This window comes from Ascaphus truei, chromosome 1 (genome assembly GCF_040206685.1).
Source record: "Ascaphus truei isolate aAscTru1 chromosome 1, aAscTru1.hap1, whole genome shotgun sequence".
In the NCBI taxonomy this organism is placed as follows: domain Eukaryota; kingdom Metazoa; phylum Chordata; class Amphibia; order Anura; family Ascaphidae; genus Ascaphus; species Ascaphus truei.
Window position 1 is genome coordinate 84,208,739 of NC_134483.1, and position 17,997 is coordinate 84,226,735.

Here is a 17,997-nt window from a genome sequence, read left to right on the forward strand (position 1 = left end):
AGACCCAGAACAGTGATTTAACCTTTGTTATAACCTGTAAATGTATTTTCCCCTGTTCCATTGTAATGTCTGGTTTAATCAGTGTCTGCATCACACACACACTAGAATCCATCCGTGAGCACAAGGGTTAATAGTCCTTTAATGATTATAGCTCTTTGTGTAATTTTCCCGCCTTTTCAGGCACCATTTTGCAGGTCCCCATTGGCCGCCATTAGGGCTCAATGCATTCTAATGGAGAATCTTGTTGTTTTAGTCCTGTTTCCTGTAAAGACCAGCAGGTGGTGTCCGAGAGGGAGAGCGGCGGTTTCCCATTGAAAGTCAATGGGCCCATTGACTTCAATGGAGATTCCTCGAGGTAAATTTCGAAGAACAAGTTGGCTGCCGTCCAGACCGCAAACCGCAAAGCGGATACATTTTCAATAGGAGAGCTTTGATCACTTACAAGTCAAGGTCAACGTCAAGTGGCGTGGGAATAAACAGTTCTAGGGCCCCTAGGAATAAAATTCTTTTTGCCCCTAGTTCGTAGGCTTCCCCCCACTCGACCACAACCGGGTCCCCGAATCCTGGACCCCCGATAAGGGTCGAACCGAGAAGAGCGGGTCGCGCCATAGGCTTTGCCGGCGGCGGCAGAAACGGCTCAGAAAAATGACTAAGTGTGAAATGCTGTATTTTGGTACTCCATATCTCCGGTTCCGGAGGGCCCAGCAGATCAAGGTTTGGGGTATCTGCAGTCACTGCTCCGGCATCACTGCAGAACCATCCTTGACCCTCCTGGACCAACCCGACGGAGTATGGACCCCCTTGAAAGTTCGGGACTTTTCCCATAGACTTCAATGGCGGAGAAACCCCATTGATTTCAATGGTGGTGATTTACCATTGAAAGTCTATGGCGGAGAAGCCCGTTGTTTTCAATGAGGATTTAGTGAAAAGCTGAAAAAAAAAATTTGGCGGAGATTTTTGTATTAAAGTGAAAAATGATTTAATGTGCATTTGTGTATCTCCGGTTCCGTAGGTCGTAGCAAGTCGCTTTTTGGACCATATGGTGTCCCAGTTCCGGCAATGAGAACTGGGAAGTTTGGTTCTGCTAGACCCAACAGAACCGGATATTTTAATACGTTTATGTTTAATACTGTGTCCCAAGGTATGGACAAAGACCCAGAGGAAATTCCTTTGCATACCAGGGGAGCAGATGGCCCTAGAGGCGACCCAATGTCTAGGACTTAAGTATTGTTCAAAGGGTTTTGTCACCCTCACTGTTTATTTGAGGGCGGAGAAGGCTCAAACCAGAGCAGTATTTAAGTGTCCCATTGAACACCTTCCAACAAAGGTTTTCCTGCCAGAACTCCAAATGGATAGACTGGCTGGCATTCCAGATGTAAATGTGGGGCTTCAGAAATGAGACCCCAGAGTGCTACTGCGCCTGTGCAGCTAGCAGGGGGGCATGGATCAAAATGTCTTCCCACGTTAGTGAGTGGCTAGAGTTAATTGAAAACCAATCACAGGTACTTGGTGTTAAGGATAGAGGGACAAAAGGTTTATAAACTGCTGTCCACCCTATATCCTTTGTCTTCGTTTGCTGATATGGTTACCTGATATCACCTGAAGTATTACCTGATTGCTGAGAGAAATGATACATCAAACTTCTCATTCCCCAACCCCTAAGTAAGTGTACTTCTTGTCTGTTACTGTATTATTCGTTTGTTCATCTATCCAAAGGAATAAAATCACTTTATTATATCTTAAGCCTCGTTCAGTTCAAACCCAGTTATTTTTGTGTAATATTAATAGACCTGTGTAGGCTATTGTCACAGGCATATTAATAAAACTGGTGGCAGCTGGCGGGACTGAACTGGACCTGGATTACAGTATTCTGCGGGGTACTGTGATCCAGTGGGAACTTGATGGTAATTGCAAGTTCCTGGGACTAAAGATATTGAACACACAGCAGTGCAACAAGTAACGCAAGTTGTCACACCACTTCACTGCTGCGACCCAGAACCATGAGTGAAGAGGAGAGCATCTATTACCTGAGAACTAGAACTCAGCTAAAAGAAAAGTGCCGTGACTATGGACTGGAATATGCAGACCAGGAGGTTGAGGACATGGTTGCCGCAATCACAGCCTATGAAGCCGAGCATCCAGAGGCTCTGAAGACAGCTCAACTTGCCCTTATACCACCGCCCGGAGATCAGGGACTGAACCCAGTGCCGGAGCGGCAGAATCCCGGGAGGGAACAAGTGCACCTCCCAGGAGGAGTGCAGCAGGAGGGGTACTGACAGCTGCGGCTACCAGTCCATTTACCCCTGAAATTTTGGCACTGATTACAGCATGGGGAGACCGAGGGACACCGGAGGAGCGGCTACAGTTTATCTCTAAGGCAGTGAACAGACCCGCTTATTGCCCCCCGGTCCGACCCCCCAAAGATGACCTCCAACTGGACAAGCACAGTCTCACCAAGTATGTGGAGGGCACTGATCGGATTGACATGTTTTTAAGGAACTTTGAAACGCAGTGCCGGCGGTACAAGGTGCTCCCCCAGCATAGGGTTGCATGCCTGGACCCGCTACTCTCCGGCTTGGCTAAACAGACTTTGATGGCGCTTACAGAGGAGTATGCTGATGACTATGACCACCTGAAAGAACTTTTGCTGTTTCAGCACGGTTTTACCCCTGAAGCTTACCGGGGTAAGTTCCGGCTGGAGGAGAGGCACCCTCAGGAGACCTATGTCACTTATGTGACCCGCATGGCTTTGTACGGGTTACACTGGGTGGAGGGCGCTGAGGCCAGGACCTACCAACGCCTGCTGGACCTCATATTTCAGGAGCAGCTCATGCAGCAGTGCCCGTCGGCGGTGAGGGCTTTTGTGTATGATAAAAAGCCCAAGACCTACACCGAGGCAGCGAGGATGGCAGATGACTATGTGGTCAGCCATTCCCAGATGACCACCAAGGCGCCAGCCAAAGCGGCGATCGCGCCGGTGCCAGCCAAGAAAGCTGTGAGTACCCCCCAGTGGGCCCAAAAGCCGCCTGCGGGCAGCGGGTCACAGAAGGCGGGAGAGCTCCGGCATGAGCGCCGGTGCTACAATTGCAACAGCACTGGTCACCTCAGACCAGATTGCCCGGAACCCCTGCGTTCCAACGGACCCTATCGAGGGCAACGCACCCCAGCTGCGAAGCCGGTAGCCCGCGTGCGGGTGGCTTCCACCAAATAACCAGGACCGGTCATGGAAACAACTCCCAGCGAGACGTCCCATGTCACCCCTATCCCGGTTTCATCGGTGCCCACAGCCAGGAGCGGAGGACATCACAGCGCAGACCTGCAGCAGACGGACGGCCGAAGCAAACATCTCACCCCGGTCACAGTCGGTGACCGGCAAGCAGTCGGCTTGCTTGATTCAGGAGCTGCAGTGACCCTGGTCTGACCTGATATGGTTCGGCCAGAGGAATTGCTCCCAGGCCCTGGCATGCAGATCACTGTGGCCGACGGAGAGCCACGTTTCCTGCAGGTGGCCCGCATCTTTTTGGATTGGGGGGTGGGCCAGGGTGTGCGGGAGGTGGGGGTTTTACCCGGTTTGGATGCTGAAATTCTTTTGGGCAACGACCTGGGACCGATGACCTGCACCTACGACCGTGTGCCCCAGCCCGCTGCAGTGGCGGCGGTTACCCGGAGCCAGACCGCGGCCATGTCGGCGGCGGCCGCTCCAGTTCCCCAGCCTTTGGGACCAACGTTAGCGGAGGGCACAGAGGAGCCCGGGGAGGTAAGACAGGATCAGTTGCAACCACAGGCTGACTTACTGTTCCCCCTTACCTTGTCCCCTGACAATGACATGACTGGGGGGTGGCCAGACTTAGGAGCCCAGTTTAGGGAGGCAGTGAAGGCAGACCCTACCCTGGCCGGCGTGAGACTTCGGGCGTCCGAATCTCAGGCAGGGGAAGGCACTGAACGCTGCCTGTGGTATAAGGGACTCCTATACAGAGAAGAAGGGAACCCGGGGATAGAGGAGGGATTGACCGGTAAGCGACAGTTAGTAGTGCCCCATGGGTACCGACAGCAATTGTTATGGGTAGCTCACTCTATTCCGTTAGCGGGACATCAGGGGGTCACCAGGACGCGAGCCCGGTTATTGCAGCGTTACTACTGGCCGGGGGCATCCCGAGATGCGAGCAATTTCTGCGACTCTTGTGATGCCTGCCAGCGAGTAGGTAAGGCGGGCGACCGTGTGAAGGCACCCCTGAGACCCCTACCGATAATAGGGGAACCCTTCCAGAAGGTAGCGATGGACCTGATAGGACCCCTCATGATTCCTAGCAGGTCAGGGAAGCGCTACATCCTCACGGTGGTGGATTTTGCCACCCGGTACCCTGAAGCAGTAGCGCTTGGCACCATAAGTGCCAAGACAGTCGCAGCAGCTTTGCTGAACATTTTTGCTAGGGTAGGTTTCCCTAGTGAGATCCTAACTGATCAAGGGTCGCAGTTCATGAGTGAACTGTTACATTGTCTCTGGGATGCGTGCGGTGTACAGCACCGGCGCACTACCCCTTACCATCCCCAGACAAACGGATTATGTGAGAGGTTTAACGGGACCCTGAAGCAGATGCTTCGGACCTTTATAGAGGCGGAGGGGAAAGACTGGGAGATTCACCTGCAGCACTTGCTGTTTGCCTACCGAGAGGTACCGCAAGAATCTACAGGCTTCTCCCCCTTCGAGCTACTATATGGCCGCAGGGTACGTGGACCTCTGGACCTATTCCGTGAGGGATGGGAAGGGGAGACTACCGCTACTGATGCTTCAGTGATCCAGTATGTGGTAGATCTCAGAGACCGGTTAGAGATTCATGGGGGTGGCCCAGGACCACCTCAGGGCTGCTCAGACCAAGCAAAAGCAATGGTATGACCAGCAGGCCCGTAGCAGAGAATTCATCCCAAGACAGCAGGTACTTGTTCTCAAACCCACTCGGGAGAACAAGCTGATGGCTGCCTGGTCGGGACCGTACTCGGTTATCCGAAAGGTGAATGAGTGCAACTATGTTGTACAGGTAGCGCCTGAGAGGCACAAGACATACCACATCAACATGTTGAAAGAGTACAGAGCACCGAGTATGGGAGCAGTGCTGGCCGTTTGTAGCCCACTGCTGGAGGATCCGGCGAGCAATGCTCTGCCTGATCTCCTAGGGGAGGCAAAGCAAGGAAACACTGTAGAGCAGGTAGAGATAGGGGCACAGTTGAGTGCTAGGCAGAAGGTAGAAGCCAGGGACATGCTAGCTCAGTTCAGCGCCCTCTTCACTGACATGCCAGGGACCACCCATCTCACCAAACACCCAGTACACACAGGGGACCTGCAACCTCTGCATAAGCACGCTTATAGAGTGTCAGCAGAGGTCAAGACAAGTATGGAGAGAGAGATTGAGGAGATGCTGACCCTAGGGGTAATTACTCCGTCCCAGAGCCCTTGGGCAAGTACAGTAGTCCTAGTGCCTAAGAAGGACAAGACCACCAGGTTTTGTGTGGACTACCGGTTGCTCAACGCTGGGACGGTGTCAGATGCTTACCCCATGCCCCGCATGGATGTGTTACTAGATGAACTCGCGGGGGCAAAGTATCTGACCACCATGGATTTGAGTAAAGGTTACTGGCAAATCCCCCTGACCCTGGAGGCTAGGGAGAAGTCAGCATTCATCACTCCAAGTGGCCTCTATGAGTTTTTGGTAATGCCATTTGGGATGAAGAATGCCCCGGCTACCTTCCAACGCCTGGTCAATAGGTTACTGGAAGGGATGCAGAGCTATGCCAGGGCTTACTTAGATGACATTGCTGTCTTTAGTAATTCCTGGGAATCCCACATAGGACATGTAGCTGCGGTGCTGGATAGGATTAGGGAGGCTGGGCTTACCTTAAAACCCACTAAGTGTATGGTAGGGATGGCAGAAGTCCTGTACTTAGGGCACAGGGTGGGTGGAGGGCATCTCAAACCAGAGCCAGCCAAGGTAGAAGCCATAGTTGAGTGGCCTGTTCCAAAAACCAAGAAACAGGTCATGGCATTTTTGGGCACCGCAGGGTACTATAGGAAATTTGTCCCACATTACAGCGCCCTGGCCAAACCCCTGACTGATCTGACCAAGAAGCAACTGCCTGTGCTTATTACCTGGTCTCCTGCCTGTGAAACTGCTTTCCAGGCCCTGAAAACTGCGCTTGCTGGAGCCCCTATACTGGCTGCTCCATACTATACCAAGCATTTTCTTATACAAACTGATGCCTCAGACTTTGGTGTGGGGGCTGTGTTGAGCCAGGTGGGGGACGACGGCAAAGAGCACCCTGTGGTGTATCTAAGTCGCAAACTGCTCCCCAGGGAAGTGGCATATGCCACCATTGAGAAGGAGTGCTTGGCCATTGTGTGGGCGCTCAAAAAGCTCCAGCCCTATGTCTATGGGAGGGCTTTCACGGTCATCACAGACCACAACCCCCTGAGTTGGCTACAGAGTGTATCAGGGGAAAATGCCAAACTGCTGAGATGGAGCTTGGCTTTGCAAGAATTTGAATTTACCATTCAACACAAGAAGGGCAGTGAAAACAGCAATGCTGACGGACTTTCACGCCAGGACTATCCCTCTGAGACTGAGTTCATTAATGGTGCCAGCAGTGCCCCACTCCCCATTAGGGCCAGTGGGCCACAGGTCACCCATTAAGAAGGGGAGGTGTAGAGGGAGAAAGGGGGTGGCCCGGGATTAAAGGGGTTACACCCCATTTGGCCATCCCCTGACCTCACCCGGGAGTCAAAGGGTTAACTGGGCTAAGACCCAGAACAGTGATTAAACCCTTGTTATAACCTGTAAATGTATTTTCCCCTGTTCCCCTGTTCCATTGTAATGTCTGGTTTAATCAGTGTCTGCATCACACACACACTAGAATCCATCCGGGAGCACAAGGGTTAATAGTCCTTTAATGATTATAGCTCTGTAATAGTTAATAGTCCTTTGATGATAAAGCTGTGTAATTTTCCCGCCTTTTCAGGCACCATTTTGCAGGTCCCCATTGGCCGCCATTAGGGCTCAATGCATTCTAATGGAGAATCTTGTTGTTTTAGTCCTGTTTCCTGTAAAGACCAGCAGGTGGCGTCCGAGAGGGAGAGCGGCGGTTTCCCATTGAAAGTCAATGGGCCCATTGACTTCAATGGAGATTCCTCGAGGTAAATTTCGAAGAACAAGTTGGCTGCCGTCCAGACCGCAAACCGCAAAGCGGATACATTTTCAATAGGAGAGCTTTGATCACTTACAAGTCAAGGTCAACGTCAAGTGGCGTGGGAATAAACAGTTCTAGGGCACCTAGGAATAAAATTCTTTTTGCCCCTAGTTCGTAGGCTTCCCCCCACTCGACCACAACCGGGTCCCCGAATCCTGGACCCCCGATAAGGGTCGAACCGAGAAGAGCGGGTCGCGCCATAGGCTTTGCCGGCGGCGGCAGAAACGGCTCAGAAAAATGACTAAGTGTGAAATGCTGTATTTTGGTACTCCATATCTCCGGTTCCAGAGGGCCCAGCAGATCAAGGTTTGGGGTATCTGCAGTCACTGCTCCGGCATCACTGCAGAACCATCCTTGACCCTCCTGGACCAACCCGACGGAGTATGGACCCCCTTGAAAGTTCGGGACTTTTCCCATAGACTTCAATGGCGGAGAAACCCCATTGACTTCAATGGTGGCGATTTACCATTGAAAGTCTATGGCGGAGAAGCCCGTTGTTTTCAATGAGGATTTAGTGAAAAGCTGAAAAAAAAAATTTGGCGGAGATTTTTGTATTAAAGTGAAAAATGATTTAATGTGCATTTGTGTATCTCCGGTTCCGTAGGTCGTAGCAAGTCGCTTTTTGGACCATATGGTGTCCCAGTTCCGGCAGTAAGAACTGGGAAGTTTGGTTCTGCTAGACCCAACAGAACCGGATATTTTAATACGTTTATGTTTTATGTTTAATACTGTGTCCCAAGGTATGGACAAAGACCCAGAGGAAATTCCTTTGCATACCAGGGGAGCAGATGGCCCTAGAGGCGACCCAATGTCTAGGACTTAAGTATTGTTCAAAGGGTTTTGTCACCCTCACTGTTTATTTGAGGGCGGAGAAGGCTCAAACCAGAGCAGTATTTAAGTGTCCCATTTAACACCTTCCAACAAAGGTTTTCCTGCCAGAACTCCAAATGGATAGACTGGCTGGCATTCCAGATGTAAATGTGGGGCTTCAGAAATGAGACCCCAGAGTGCTACTGCGCCTGTGCAGCTAGCAGGGGGGCATGGATCAAAATGTCTTCCCACGTTAGTGAGTGGCTAGAGTTAATTGAAAACCAATCACAGGTACTTAGTGTTAAGGATAGAGGGACAAAAGGTTTATAAACTGCTGTCCACCCTATATCCTTTGTCTTCGTTTGCTGATATGGTTACCTGATATCACCTGAAGTATTACCTGATTGCTGAGAGAAATGATACATCAAACTTCTCATTCCCCAACCCCTAAGTAAGTGTACTTCTTGTCTGTTACTGTATTATTCGTGTGTTCACCTATCCAAAGGAATAAAATCACTTTATTATATCTTAAGCCTCGTTCAGTTCAAACCCAGTTATTTTTGTGTAATATTAATAGACCTGTGTAGGCTATCGTCACAGGCACTGGGGGAAAGCTGGGAGAAAGACACTGGGGGGAAGGTGAGAGACACTGGGGGGAAGGTGAGAGAGAGACACTGGGGGGAAGGTGAGAGAGACACTGGGAATGTGAGAGAGAGACACGGGGAATGTGAGAGAAACACTGGGGGGAAGGTGAGAGAGACATTGGGGAGGGGGAGAGAAAGGCGGGAGACATTGGGGGGAGGGGGAGAGAAAGGCGGGAGACATTGGGGGGAGGGGGAGAGAAAGGTGGGAGACATAGTGGGGGAGGGGGGAGAGAGACGGGAGACAGTGGGGGAGGGGAAGAGAGACGGGAGACAGTGGGGGGAGGGGGTGAGGCGGGAGACATTTGGGGGGAGGGGGAGAGAAAGACATGGAGAGGCGGGAGACATTGGGGGGAGGGGGAGAGGCGGGAGACATGAAGGGGAGAGAAAGAGAGACATGGAGAGGTGGACATGGAGACATTGGGGGGAGGAAGAAAGAGACACTGGGGAAGGTGAGACACGGGAAGGTGAGAGAGAGACACTGGGGGAAGGTGAGGGAGACACACTGGGGGGAAGGTGAGAGAGACACTGGGGGGAAGGTGAGAGAGAGACACTGGGGGGAAGGTGAGAGAGAGACACTGGGGGGAAGGTGAGAGAGAGACACTGGGGGAAAGGTGAGAGAGAAACACGGGGAAGGTGAGAGAGACACGGGGAATGTGAGAGACACGGGGAATGTGAGAGAGAGAGACATTGGGGGGAGGTGAGACACTGGGGGCAGGTGAGACACTGGTGGAAGATGAGAGAGACACGGGGAAGGTGAGAGACAGACACTGGGGGAAGGTGAGAGAGAGACTGGGGGAAGGTGAGAGAGACACTGGGGGAAGGTGAGAGAGAGACACTGTGGGAAGGTGAGAGAGAGACTGGGGGAAGGTGAGAGAGAGACACGGGTGAGATACTGGGGGAAGGTGAGAGACACTGGGGGAAGGTGAGAGACACTGGGGGAAGGTGAGAGAGAGACACTGGGGGAAGGTGAGAGAGACAATGGGAGAAGGTGAGAGACACTGGGGGAAGGTGAGAGAGAGACACTGGGGGAAGGTGAGAGAGAGACTGGGGGAAGGTGAGAGAGACACGGGTGAGATACTGGGGGAAGGTGAGAGAGACTGGGGGAAGGTGAGAGACACTGGGGGAAGGTGAGAGACACTGGGGGAAGGTGAGAGAGAGACACTGGGGGAATGTGAGAGAGAGACACTGGGGGAAGGTGAGAGAGAGACAATGGGAGAAGGTGAGAGACACGGGGGGAAGGTGAGAGAGACACTGGGGGAAGGTGAGAGAGAGACACCGGGGGAAGGTGAGAGAGAGAGACACTGGGGGAAGGTGAGAGAGAGACACTGGGGGAAGGTGAGAGAGAGACACTGGGGGAAGGTGAGAGACGGGGAAGGTGAGAGAGAGACACTGGGGGAAGGTGAGAGAGAGAGACATAGGGAGAAGGTGTGAGAGAGAGAGACACTGGGGGAAGATGAGAGAGACTGGGGGAAGGTGAGAGAGACACTGGGGGAAGGTGAGAGAGACACTGGGGGAAGGTGAGAGAGACACTGGGGGGAGGTGAGAGACACGGGGGGAGGTGAAGAGAGACATTGAGGGGAGGTGAGAGAGACACTGGGGGAAGGTGAGAGACACTGGGGGAAGGTGAGAGACACGTGGAAGTTGAGAGAGAGATACTGGGGGGGGTGAGAGAGATACTGGGGGGGGGTGAGAGAGATACTGGGGGGGAGTAAGAGACACTGGGGGAAGGTGAGAGAAAAAGACACTAGGGGGAGGTGAGAGAAAATGACACTGGGGGAAGGTGAGAGAGACACTGGGGGAAGGTGAGAGAGACACTGGGGGAAGATGATAGAGAAAAAGACACTGGGGGGAGGTGAGAGGAAAAGACATTGGGGGGAGGTGAGAGAAAAAGACATTGGGGGGAGGTGAGAGAAAAAGACACTGGGGGGAGGTGAGAGAAAAAGACACCGGGGGGAGGTGAGAGAAAATGACACTGGAGTAAGGTGAGAGAGAGACACTGGGGGAAGGTGAGAGGGACACTGGGGGGAAGGTGAGAGAGAGACACTGGGTGGAAGGTAAGAGAGAGACACTGGGTGGAGGGAGAGACAATGGCTAAACAGAGGGATGAAGGTCAGGCAGAGATGGCAGAATTGAGCGGCTTGGGAGATGGATATGTTTTTGGGGTCTGAGGGTTATTCTTTGGGTCAGGGGGGTCACTTGGGAGTATTGATCAGCAGGGGAGATTCATCAGTACCCCCCTTGAGTGTGGTTATGGGGGTCCCGGATCCCAGGGCAACATTTAAAAATGGATTGTCTTTGTGCACCAGAAAAAAACATATTACCAGATGCCAGCAAACAATAAAATAAGCAGTGATCCAATACTAGTATACTGCCTGCAGCCCAAGCGATTTGTGAACTTGGCTGCAGGAGATTGTAGACGCGTGGCGGACGTGTCACAAAGCTGGTTCGCCCTCATTGGTGAACCAGCTCACATGCGCTGACGTCGTGTGATTTTGATTACATCAGGCAGGGGGGGGGGGGGGGGCGAGAAATTTCATGGATGAAAAGGGGGGCTCGGCATAAGTTTGCTGACCCCTGTCTTAGACTATCCATGGCAGTGGATACTAAAGGGTTAAGTCTCACCTTCCAGATGGGCTAGGACAGATTAAAGACTTGCACCTCTAGGAGGCCCTGTATATGGACCCACCTCACAGGTAATCCTATTTTATTTTTATTATTATTTATTTTATACTGTCCTACCAAGCTGAGGTTGGGAGAGGAAAAATTAATAGCCATCTACTTTTGATGTAGATTTGGTATATCCTCTCAAAGCAATCTGCAAAGTCTTGGAAATTAAAGATTCCATTCCTCACACAGAATCGAAAAATCAAATGTTTTGGGAACGCAAGGAAACCTAGAACTTTTCTAGTCCATTAAATCAGAATAGTCTCAACTGGACAAGAAGGTTCCAACATCAAGAACATTTTCAAAGATGTACCCCTTTGAAGAAAAGGATGTATGTCTGCTCAAGGTAGGTTTAGAGATCTCCAGATTTACCAGGAAGCCAGGTTTTAGAAGGGTAGAGACTTCCCTTAGGAAATTGTTCATGGCGGCAGGAGTATCCTGCAGACTAGCGATAGCAATAATGACCGTCACCAGAGACCATGAAATTATGGATTTCTAACGGGGAAGAGGCACTCAAAAAGGGAGTGAAGAGATCATCCTACATGTAAAGCAGCCCATCTTAAAAGTAGCATTCAGTCTATAGATTAACAGGGAGTTAGTTCAACAGGAGTGAAACAAGAAGATGACAACACAACACTTACTGGCCATGAATCCTGGATTTGAACTATTCTGAAAAGGAGGATAAATGTGTCCCAGACTGAACATTTCAGCACTAAATTATTGCTGCCATGCCGCCTCTACTATTTATATTTGCTGTGACCTCACTTCTCAAAATACGCACTTCTTTCTACCAGCCTCATGAACGCCTTTTTTTTTTACCTGCGCCCTCTGACACCACAGATATATCCTCTGCACCAAAACACACCCCTACAAATCATCCTCACACATTCTCTTTCTTTCCATGCTTCTCCTTGCTTCTGGGGATATCTCTCACAATCCTGGTCCCTGACTTATTTCTACATGTTTTCGTCCTTCCCTCCCACATGCAGCTTCCACTCCTTCTGGTGTCAACCCCTCTAACCTCATACCCATCCCCTGTCAGCCTCCCTCCTCTCTCCTGTGCCCTTTGGAATACACGCTCCCTTTCTAATAAGTTCCTCTCTGTGCATGACTTCTTTTTCTCTCACTCTCTGCTTCTCTTGAGAGTTGGCTAACTCACTGACTGCTACGCACTGGTAGCTGCCCTCTCTTGTGATGTCTTCAACAGTGGACTGCAGCCAGCACCCATAAGGATGGCCACTATCTAGACCTGGTTTTTACTAAAAACTTTCTCTGATTTCTCCATTAACCCCCTTCCTCTCTCTGACCATCATCTCATTTTCTCTCTCTCGCTTCTTCCCTTCTCCATCTCCATCTACCCCTCGTTTCTGCAGGGACCTGCACTCTCAATTTACCAGCTTTTGATTCCACTTTATGCTCCTCCCTCTCCTCTCTCAGCCCTGCTCCAAACCCTGACAACCTGCTCAGGAACTACAAGTTTGCTTTATCCTCCTCTCTAGATCTACATGCCCCGCATTCTCTCTGCCGGTCTCACCCTACTAACCCCAGACCCTGGCTAAATTGCCACACACGCATTCTGCGTTCCTGCTCTCATTCTTGTGAACGCCTCTGGAGGAAATCTCACACTCTCGCAGACTTCCTTCACTACAAATGCATGCTATCCTGTTTCAACTCTGCCCTCTCTCAAGCTAAACAAACCTACTTTTCTTCACTAATCAACATGCACAAGTCTAACCCATGCCGACTTCTCTGTCTTTTACTCCCTACTCAAACCACCCTCGGCTGCCTGTTGTTCTTCCCCCATCTCACCTCAGGACTTTGCTGACTTTTTCAAGGAAAATGTGGAATCCATACATCAGGACATACCCTCTGTTTCTTCCTCCCATCCCACACCGCTTCCTAACTCACCTCCTGCCCTCCTTGACTCTCTTTCCGCTGTCACAGAGGATGTGTCATTGCTGATCTCCTCTTCTCCCTCTACCTCTTGCCCTCTGGACCCCTTTCCCTCCCATCTCCTAAAACCTCTTGCTCCTATTATAATCCCTATGCTCACACACATTTTTAACTCCTCCCTCTACTCTGGTACCTTTCCCTCCTCCTTCAAACATGCAACAGTTATACCATTACTCAAAAACAGCAAGTGTGACCCTACCTATCTTTCTAATTATCGACCTGTCTCCCTCCTGCCTTTTGCCTCTAAACTCATTGAACGTCTTATATTCTCTCACTTGCTCCATTTTCTCAACACCTATCACATCTCTTGGGTTCAAATATCACATCTGTGCTGATGACACACAAATTTACTTTTAAACCCCTGACCTTACTCCTGCTGTACAGACCAAAGTTTCTGAATGTCTCTGCTATATCATCCTGGATGGCCCTCCGCCGACTTAAACTTAACATATCAAAAACAGAGCTCATCTTTCATCCCAAACCTGGCCCTACTACCTTTCCACATTACTGTTGGAAGTACTGTCATACACCCAGTAGCAAAACATACAGAACCCCTATAAGCTCATATTGAACCCCTGTGTATTTGTGTCAATGGATGTAGCACTGGGCTCTGTCTGTGTTTCATGTTCTGTCTCTGGTTTTAAATATATATTGCCATGCTCAGTAGCACTCCTCTTTGACACTTATATGCAAATATATATGTTGTGGGTATTTTGGGGGTTCAGTATGAGCTTATAGGGGTTCTGTATGTTTTGCAATTCTGTTCAGCTGTTCCCAGCTGATTTGGAGGGTGGCTCCTCCTTCCCAGGTTTGAAGCTCACCCCCTCCCACTTTTAAATGGTTAAAGCTCACTCAATTTCACCATTCACACTCATGGGAACTTGCATGCAGTTTGATTGCGACAAATCTAATACAGAGTGCTTTTCCTGGTATTATACAGGTTAATAAGAGCTTCAACCAGACTTAGAACTATGCAACTAATTTTGACAGATTTATTATAAATCATTCTTCCTGGTAATGTACAGGTTATTAAGAATTTATATTAGTGTTAGGACCCTTGAGACATGGTCTGCCTTGGAGGGGCTCAAGGGCTTACGACACTTTGGCCAAAGAGTTAAACTAAAAGACCATTTTATTCAAAAGATATCTATATATATATATATATCTAGAATCCAATGCACAGCCGGCACACCATATGCAAGTAAATAAGTTTTGGTGCTTATCCCATAAAGCAATAACAGACCATACGATACCGGTTGCAACACGACATCAAGGGACAGCACGCAGGTAAGTAAATCATGAATTTTCTATATTTGATAGAAGACACAAAAACCGACGTTTCGGTCCCCCAGTGGGACCTTTCACCACCTTGAGAAAGGTCCCACTGGGGGACCGAAACGTCGGTTTTTGTGTCTTCTATCAAATATAGAAAATGCATGATTTACTTACCTGCGTGCTGTCCCTTGATGTCATGTTGCAACCGGTATCGTATGGTCTATATATCTATCTATATATATATATATATATACTAGCTGACATACCCGGCGTTGCCCGGAATGTACCCCCCTCTGTCTGTGTTTCATGTTCTGTCTCTGGTTTTAAATACACCCAGTAGCACAAGCACGCTGCCTAGGGGTCACACTGGACTCTCACATTAAAAGGCATCTAAAACCTGTCGCTTTTTCCTCCACAATATTACAAAGATTCACCATTTCCTCTGTTGCTTGACTGCTAAAACTCTGACTCAGGCCCTCATTCTCTCCCGTCTCGATTACTGTAACCTCCTGCTGTCCGGCCTTCCTGCCTCTCACCTGTCTCCCCTACAATCTATCCTAAACGCTGCTGCCAGAATCACTCTATTCTTTCCTAAATCTGTCTCAGCATCTCCCCTCCTGAAATCCTCCTGGCTTCCTATCAAATCTCGCATCACGCACACAATTCTCCTCCTCACTTTTAAAGCTTTACACTCTTCTGCCCCTCCTTAGATCTCCGCCCTAATTTCTCACTATGCACCATCCAGACTCTTGTGTTCCGCTCAAGGATGTCGTCTCTCTACCCCCTTTGTATCTAAAGCCCTCTCCCGCCTTAAACCTTTCTCACTGACTGCCCCACACCTCTGGAATGCCCTTCCCCTCAGTACCCGACTTACACCCTCTCTATCCACCTTTAAGACCCACCTTAAAACACACCTGCTTAACGAAGCATATGAGTAGCTACGTGGCTGATACTATAAACCTCATACATAATGCTTGGCCCCCTGCAGAAGCGCTTACCAGAACTCCCTCCTACTGTCTCTGTACGTTCTTCCTACCTACCAATTAGATTGTAAGCTCTTCGGAACAGGGACTCCCCTTCCTAAATGTTACTTTAATGTCTGAAGCACTTCTTCCCATGATCTGTTATTTGTATTATTTGTTATTTATATGAATCATTTTCATATTTATCTGAGTCATCTCAATTTGATTTTTCCAGCGACCGTAGCCTGACGTCCCCGTCGCATCCCCGGCACTATAAGTGTACCCTAATGGTGAGGCCTAGCTGGATTAGATTAGTGCCTCAGCCCATGAGGGGCTGAGCTCATGGCTCTCTCCCAGCGGGGAGGAGACAAGGATAGCTCCTACCCCATGAAGGGATAGTCTGGAACCAAACTCAAACACTGAAGGTCTCACCCCTAAGGGGATTCCTTATAATAGAATAGGCACTTCCTTCCTGAAGCTCAAAGAGGGAGGGCCCAGTATTTGTACCACCATTGGCTAGCACAGATCCCGGTGTCATCTCCACTCCTGTCACTCAGGAAATCAGCATGAGGAGGGGGAAAACCCCAGAGGATAGCCTGTCACTGTCTGTATCTTAATAGAACATACGTGACAGGGAAAGGTAGAGAGATAGCTGGACCAGCCACCAATATATATATTCCCCCAAGGGGAAGAGGAATAGAGAAGGCCCAATATGCAGCCTCTCCAATGTGTGACCTGCCTTCAAGTGGGGGAAGGAACTACTAACTTTAGGGCGATCCTGCCCTTAAGTACAGCCAGAAGGTGGGCACCCCGTTGTCACAGCTACAACAGGATGTACCACCCCCCCTGCTGTCACTCGAGTGCATCACCAAAGGTGAGGGGAAATCCCCATACCAACTACTGCCAACCTGATAGTACCAGGATTTACTGCCAGCCCATTGGGCAGAATAGTAGTCAGGGGGGACCCCACTACATACATACATATATATATAATAGAACAGGGGGGCAGCTGGCACTCCCATCAAAGTGAAATGGTATGGTGCCTGTCCTGTAGAAATAAACAGAGAAAGCAGTCAACCCTAGCAAGAGAAGACAAAGGACAGCACTCAAGGATAAATGGCAACAAAAAAAACCTGTATTCAGATGGTACAGCACAAACAAGACCAACGTTTCGGTCATTGCACTACCCTGAGGAAGGTCCTACAAGGACCGAAACGTTGGTCTTGTTTGTGCTGTACCATCTGAATTCAGGTTTTTTTGTTGCCATTTATCCTTGAGTGCTGTCGTTTGTCTTCTCTTGCTAGGGTTAATCTCTCTCTCTCTCTCTATATATATCTCAATGTGTGTACTGGTGTTCATCAGTGTGTTAGTAACTTTGTGCGTGTAATTAAAGAGCATCAGATTCTGGTATAGGGGTCAGCAGGTAAAAGTGGCAGAGAGCACCAATACAAAGTGTGCTTGCACAATAAGTGCCCTGTCCGGCTCCCTTCACTACAAGCCATGTACAACCACCAAAACACGTTCACATACAAATCACACAAGAATGAGAGACGCTCACAGCTCAGTCAGGTGAATCCCGGGGAGGGAGAAGCCTGAAACCAAACACCCCACACTGAGGATCCTCCCGCACTGCAAGTGACGACAGCGGAAGCGCCTGCTTCCCGAAACCAAAGAGGGGACTGGACAGAGCCTGGGGCTCAGCTTGGCAATTGGGGGTTGTTTTAATGTGCTTACAACAGGAACTACACCACATCTGCCACAGATCCGAGAGGAGTCCCGCGAGGCCAAGGGGATTGGGCCGAGTACGGGCTGTCTGGAGGTTGTGTGTTTGTTTTGCTGCGTCTCCGGAAAGGAAACAAGCAGGGGAACTTTGCATGTGGTCTGAGAGGCTGGTGGGATAGGAGTGAAGGAGACGGGTCTCAGGGAGCCCTGTGCAGAGGGAGATCATCTGACACACACACAAGGAAGCCAGCGGCTGGAACGCTTGGCACTGTGTATGGATCCACTGATACACACTGATCGTATATCCTGAAGCAGCTCAGCATTTCGCAGGATCCCCCCTCTGAGAGACACACAGCATTGTTTGCAGAGCTCAGACCCACCATTGTTGGGAGAATTCTCCTTTTGGAATCCTCCTATTGTCTGCGGAGACAATGTCTGCTCTGTGCTGCTGCCGGCAGGTGAGACCTATTTCTGTATTCACATTCATCCATCTATTATTCCGGGGATGGATCTTCGGTGTTCACTCTATGTGTGGTTTATTCTGATATATATATATATATCAGGGTAAAGCTGTAATGTGGAAGAGAGAAGGGTGAAAGCAGAACCCTGTTTGACACCCAATACCAGCTCTTTGTAACTTTACATTCCTGAGTGTCATAATCATGTTTACATGGTAAACGCTTAGGGATTCATTGTGCCTGTAACATCAGGTATATATGAGCCTTTGACAT

The 17,997-nt window shown here is 49.8% G+C and overlaps 1 protein-coding gene across 3 annotated transcripts in view; it reads left to right on the forward strand.

Annotated features, from left to right (window-relative positions):
* The first annotated feature begins 17,095 nt into the window (after positions 1 to 17,095).
* Positions 17,096 to 17,997, forward strand: part of SERINC5 (serine incorporator 5) — a 92,722-nt gene continuing 91,820 nt past the window's right edge. The window contains exon 1 of one of the 3 annotated variants that reach the window (XR_012799896.1): positions 17,096 to 17,724. Coding sequence is in view for 2 of the 3 variants with exons in the window: in XM_075590678.1 (XP_075446793.1) it covers positions 17,698 to 17,724 (27 nt within the window). In the remaining variant the exon portion in view is untranslated. The remainder of the gene's footprint in view (positions 17,725 to 17,997) is intronic. The other 2 variants (XM_075590678.1, XM_075590688.1) reach the window with 2 other exon arrangements.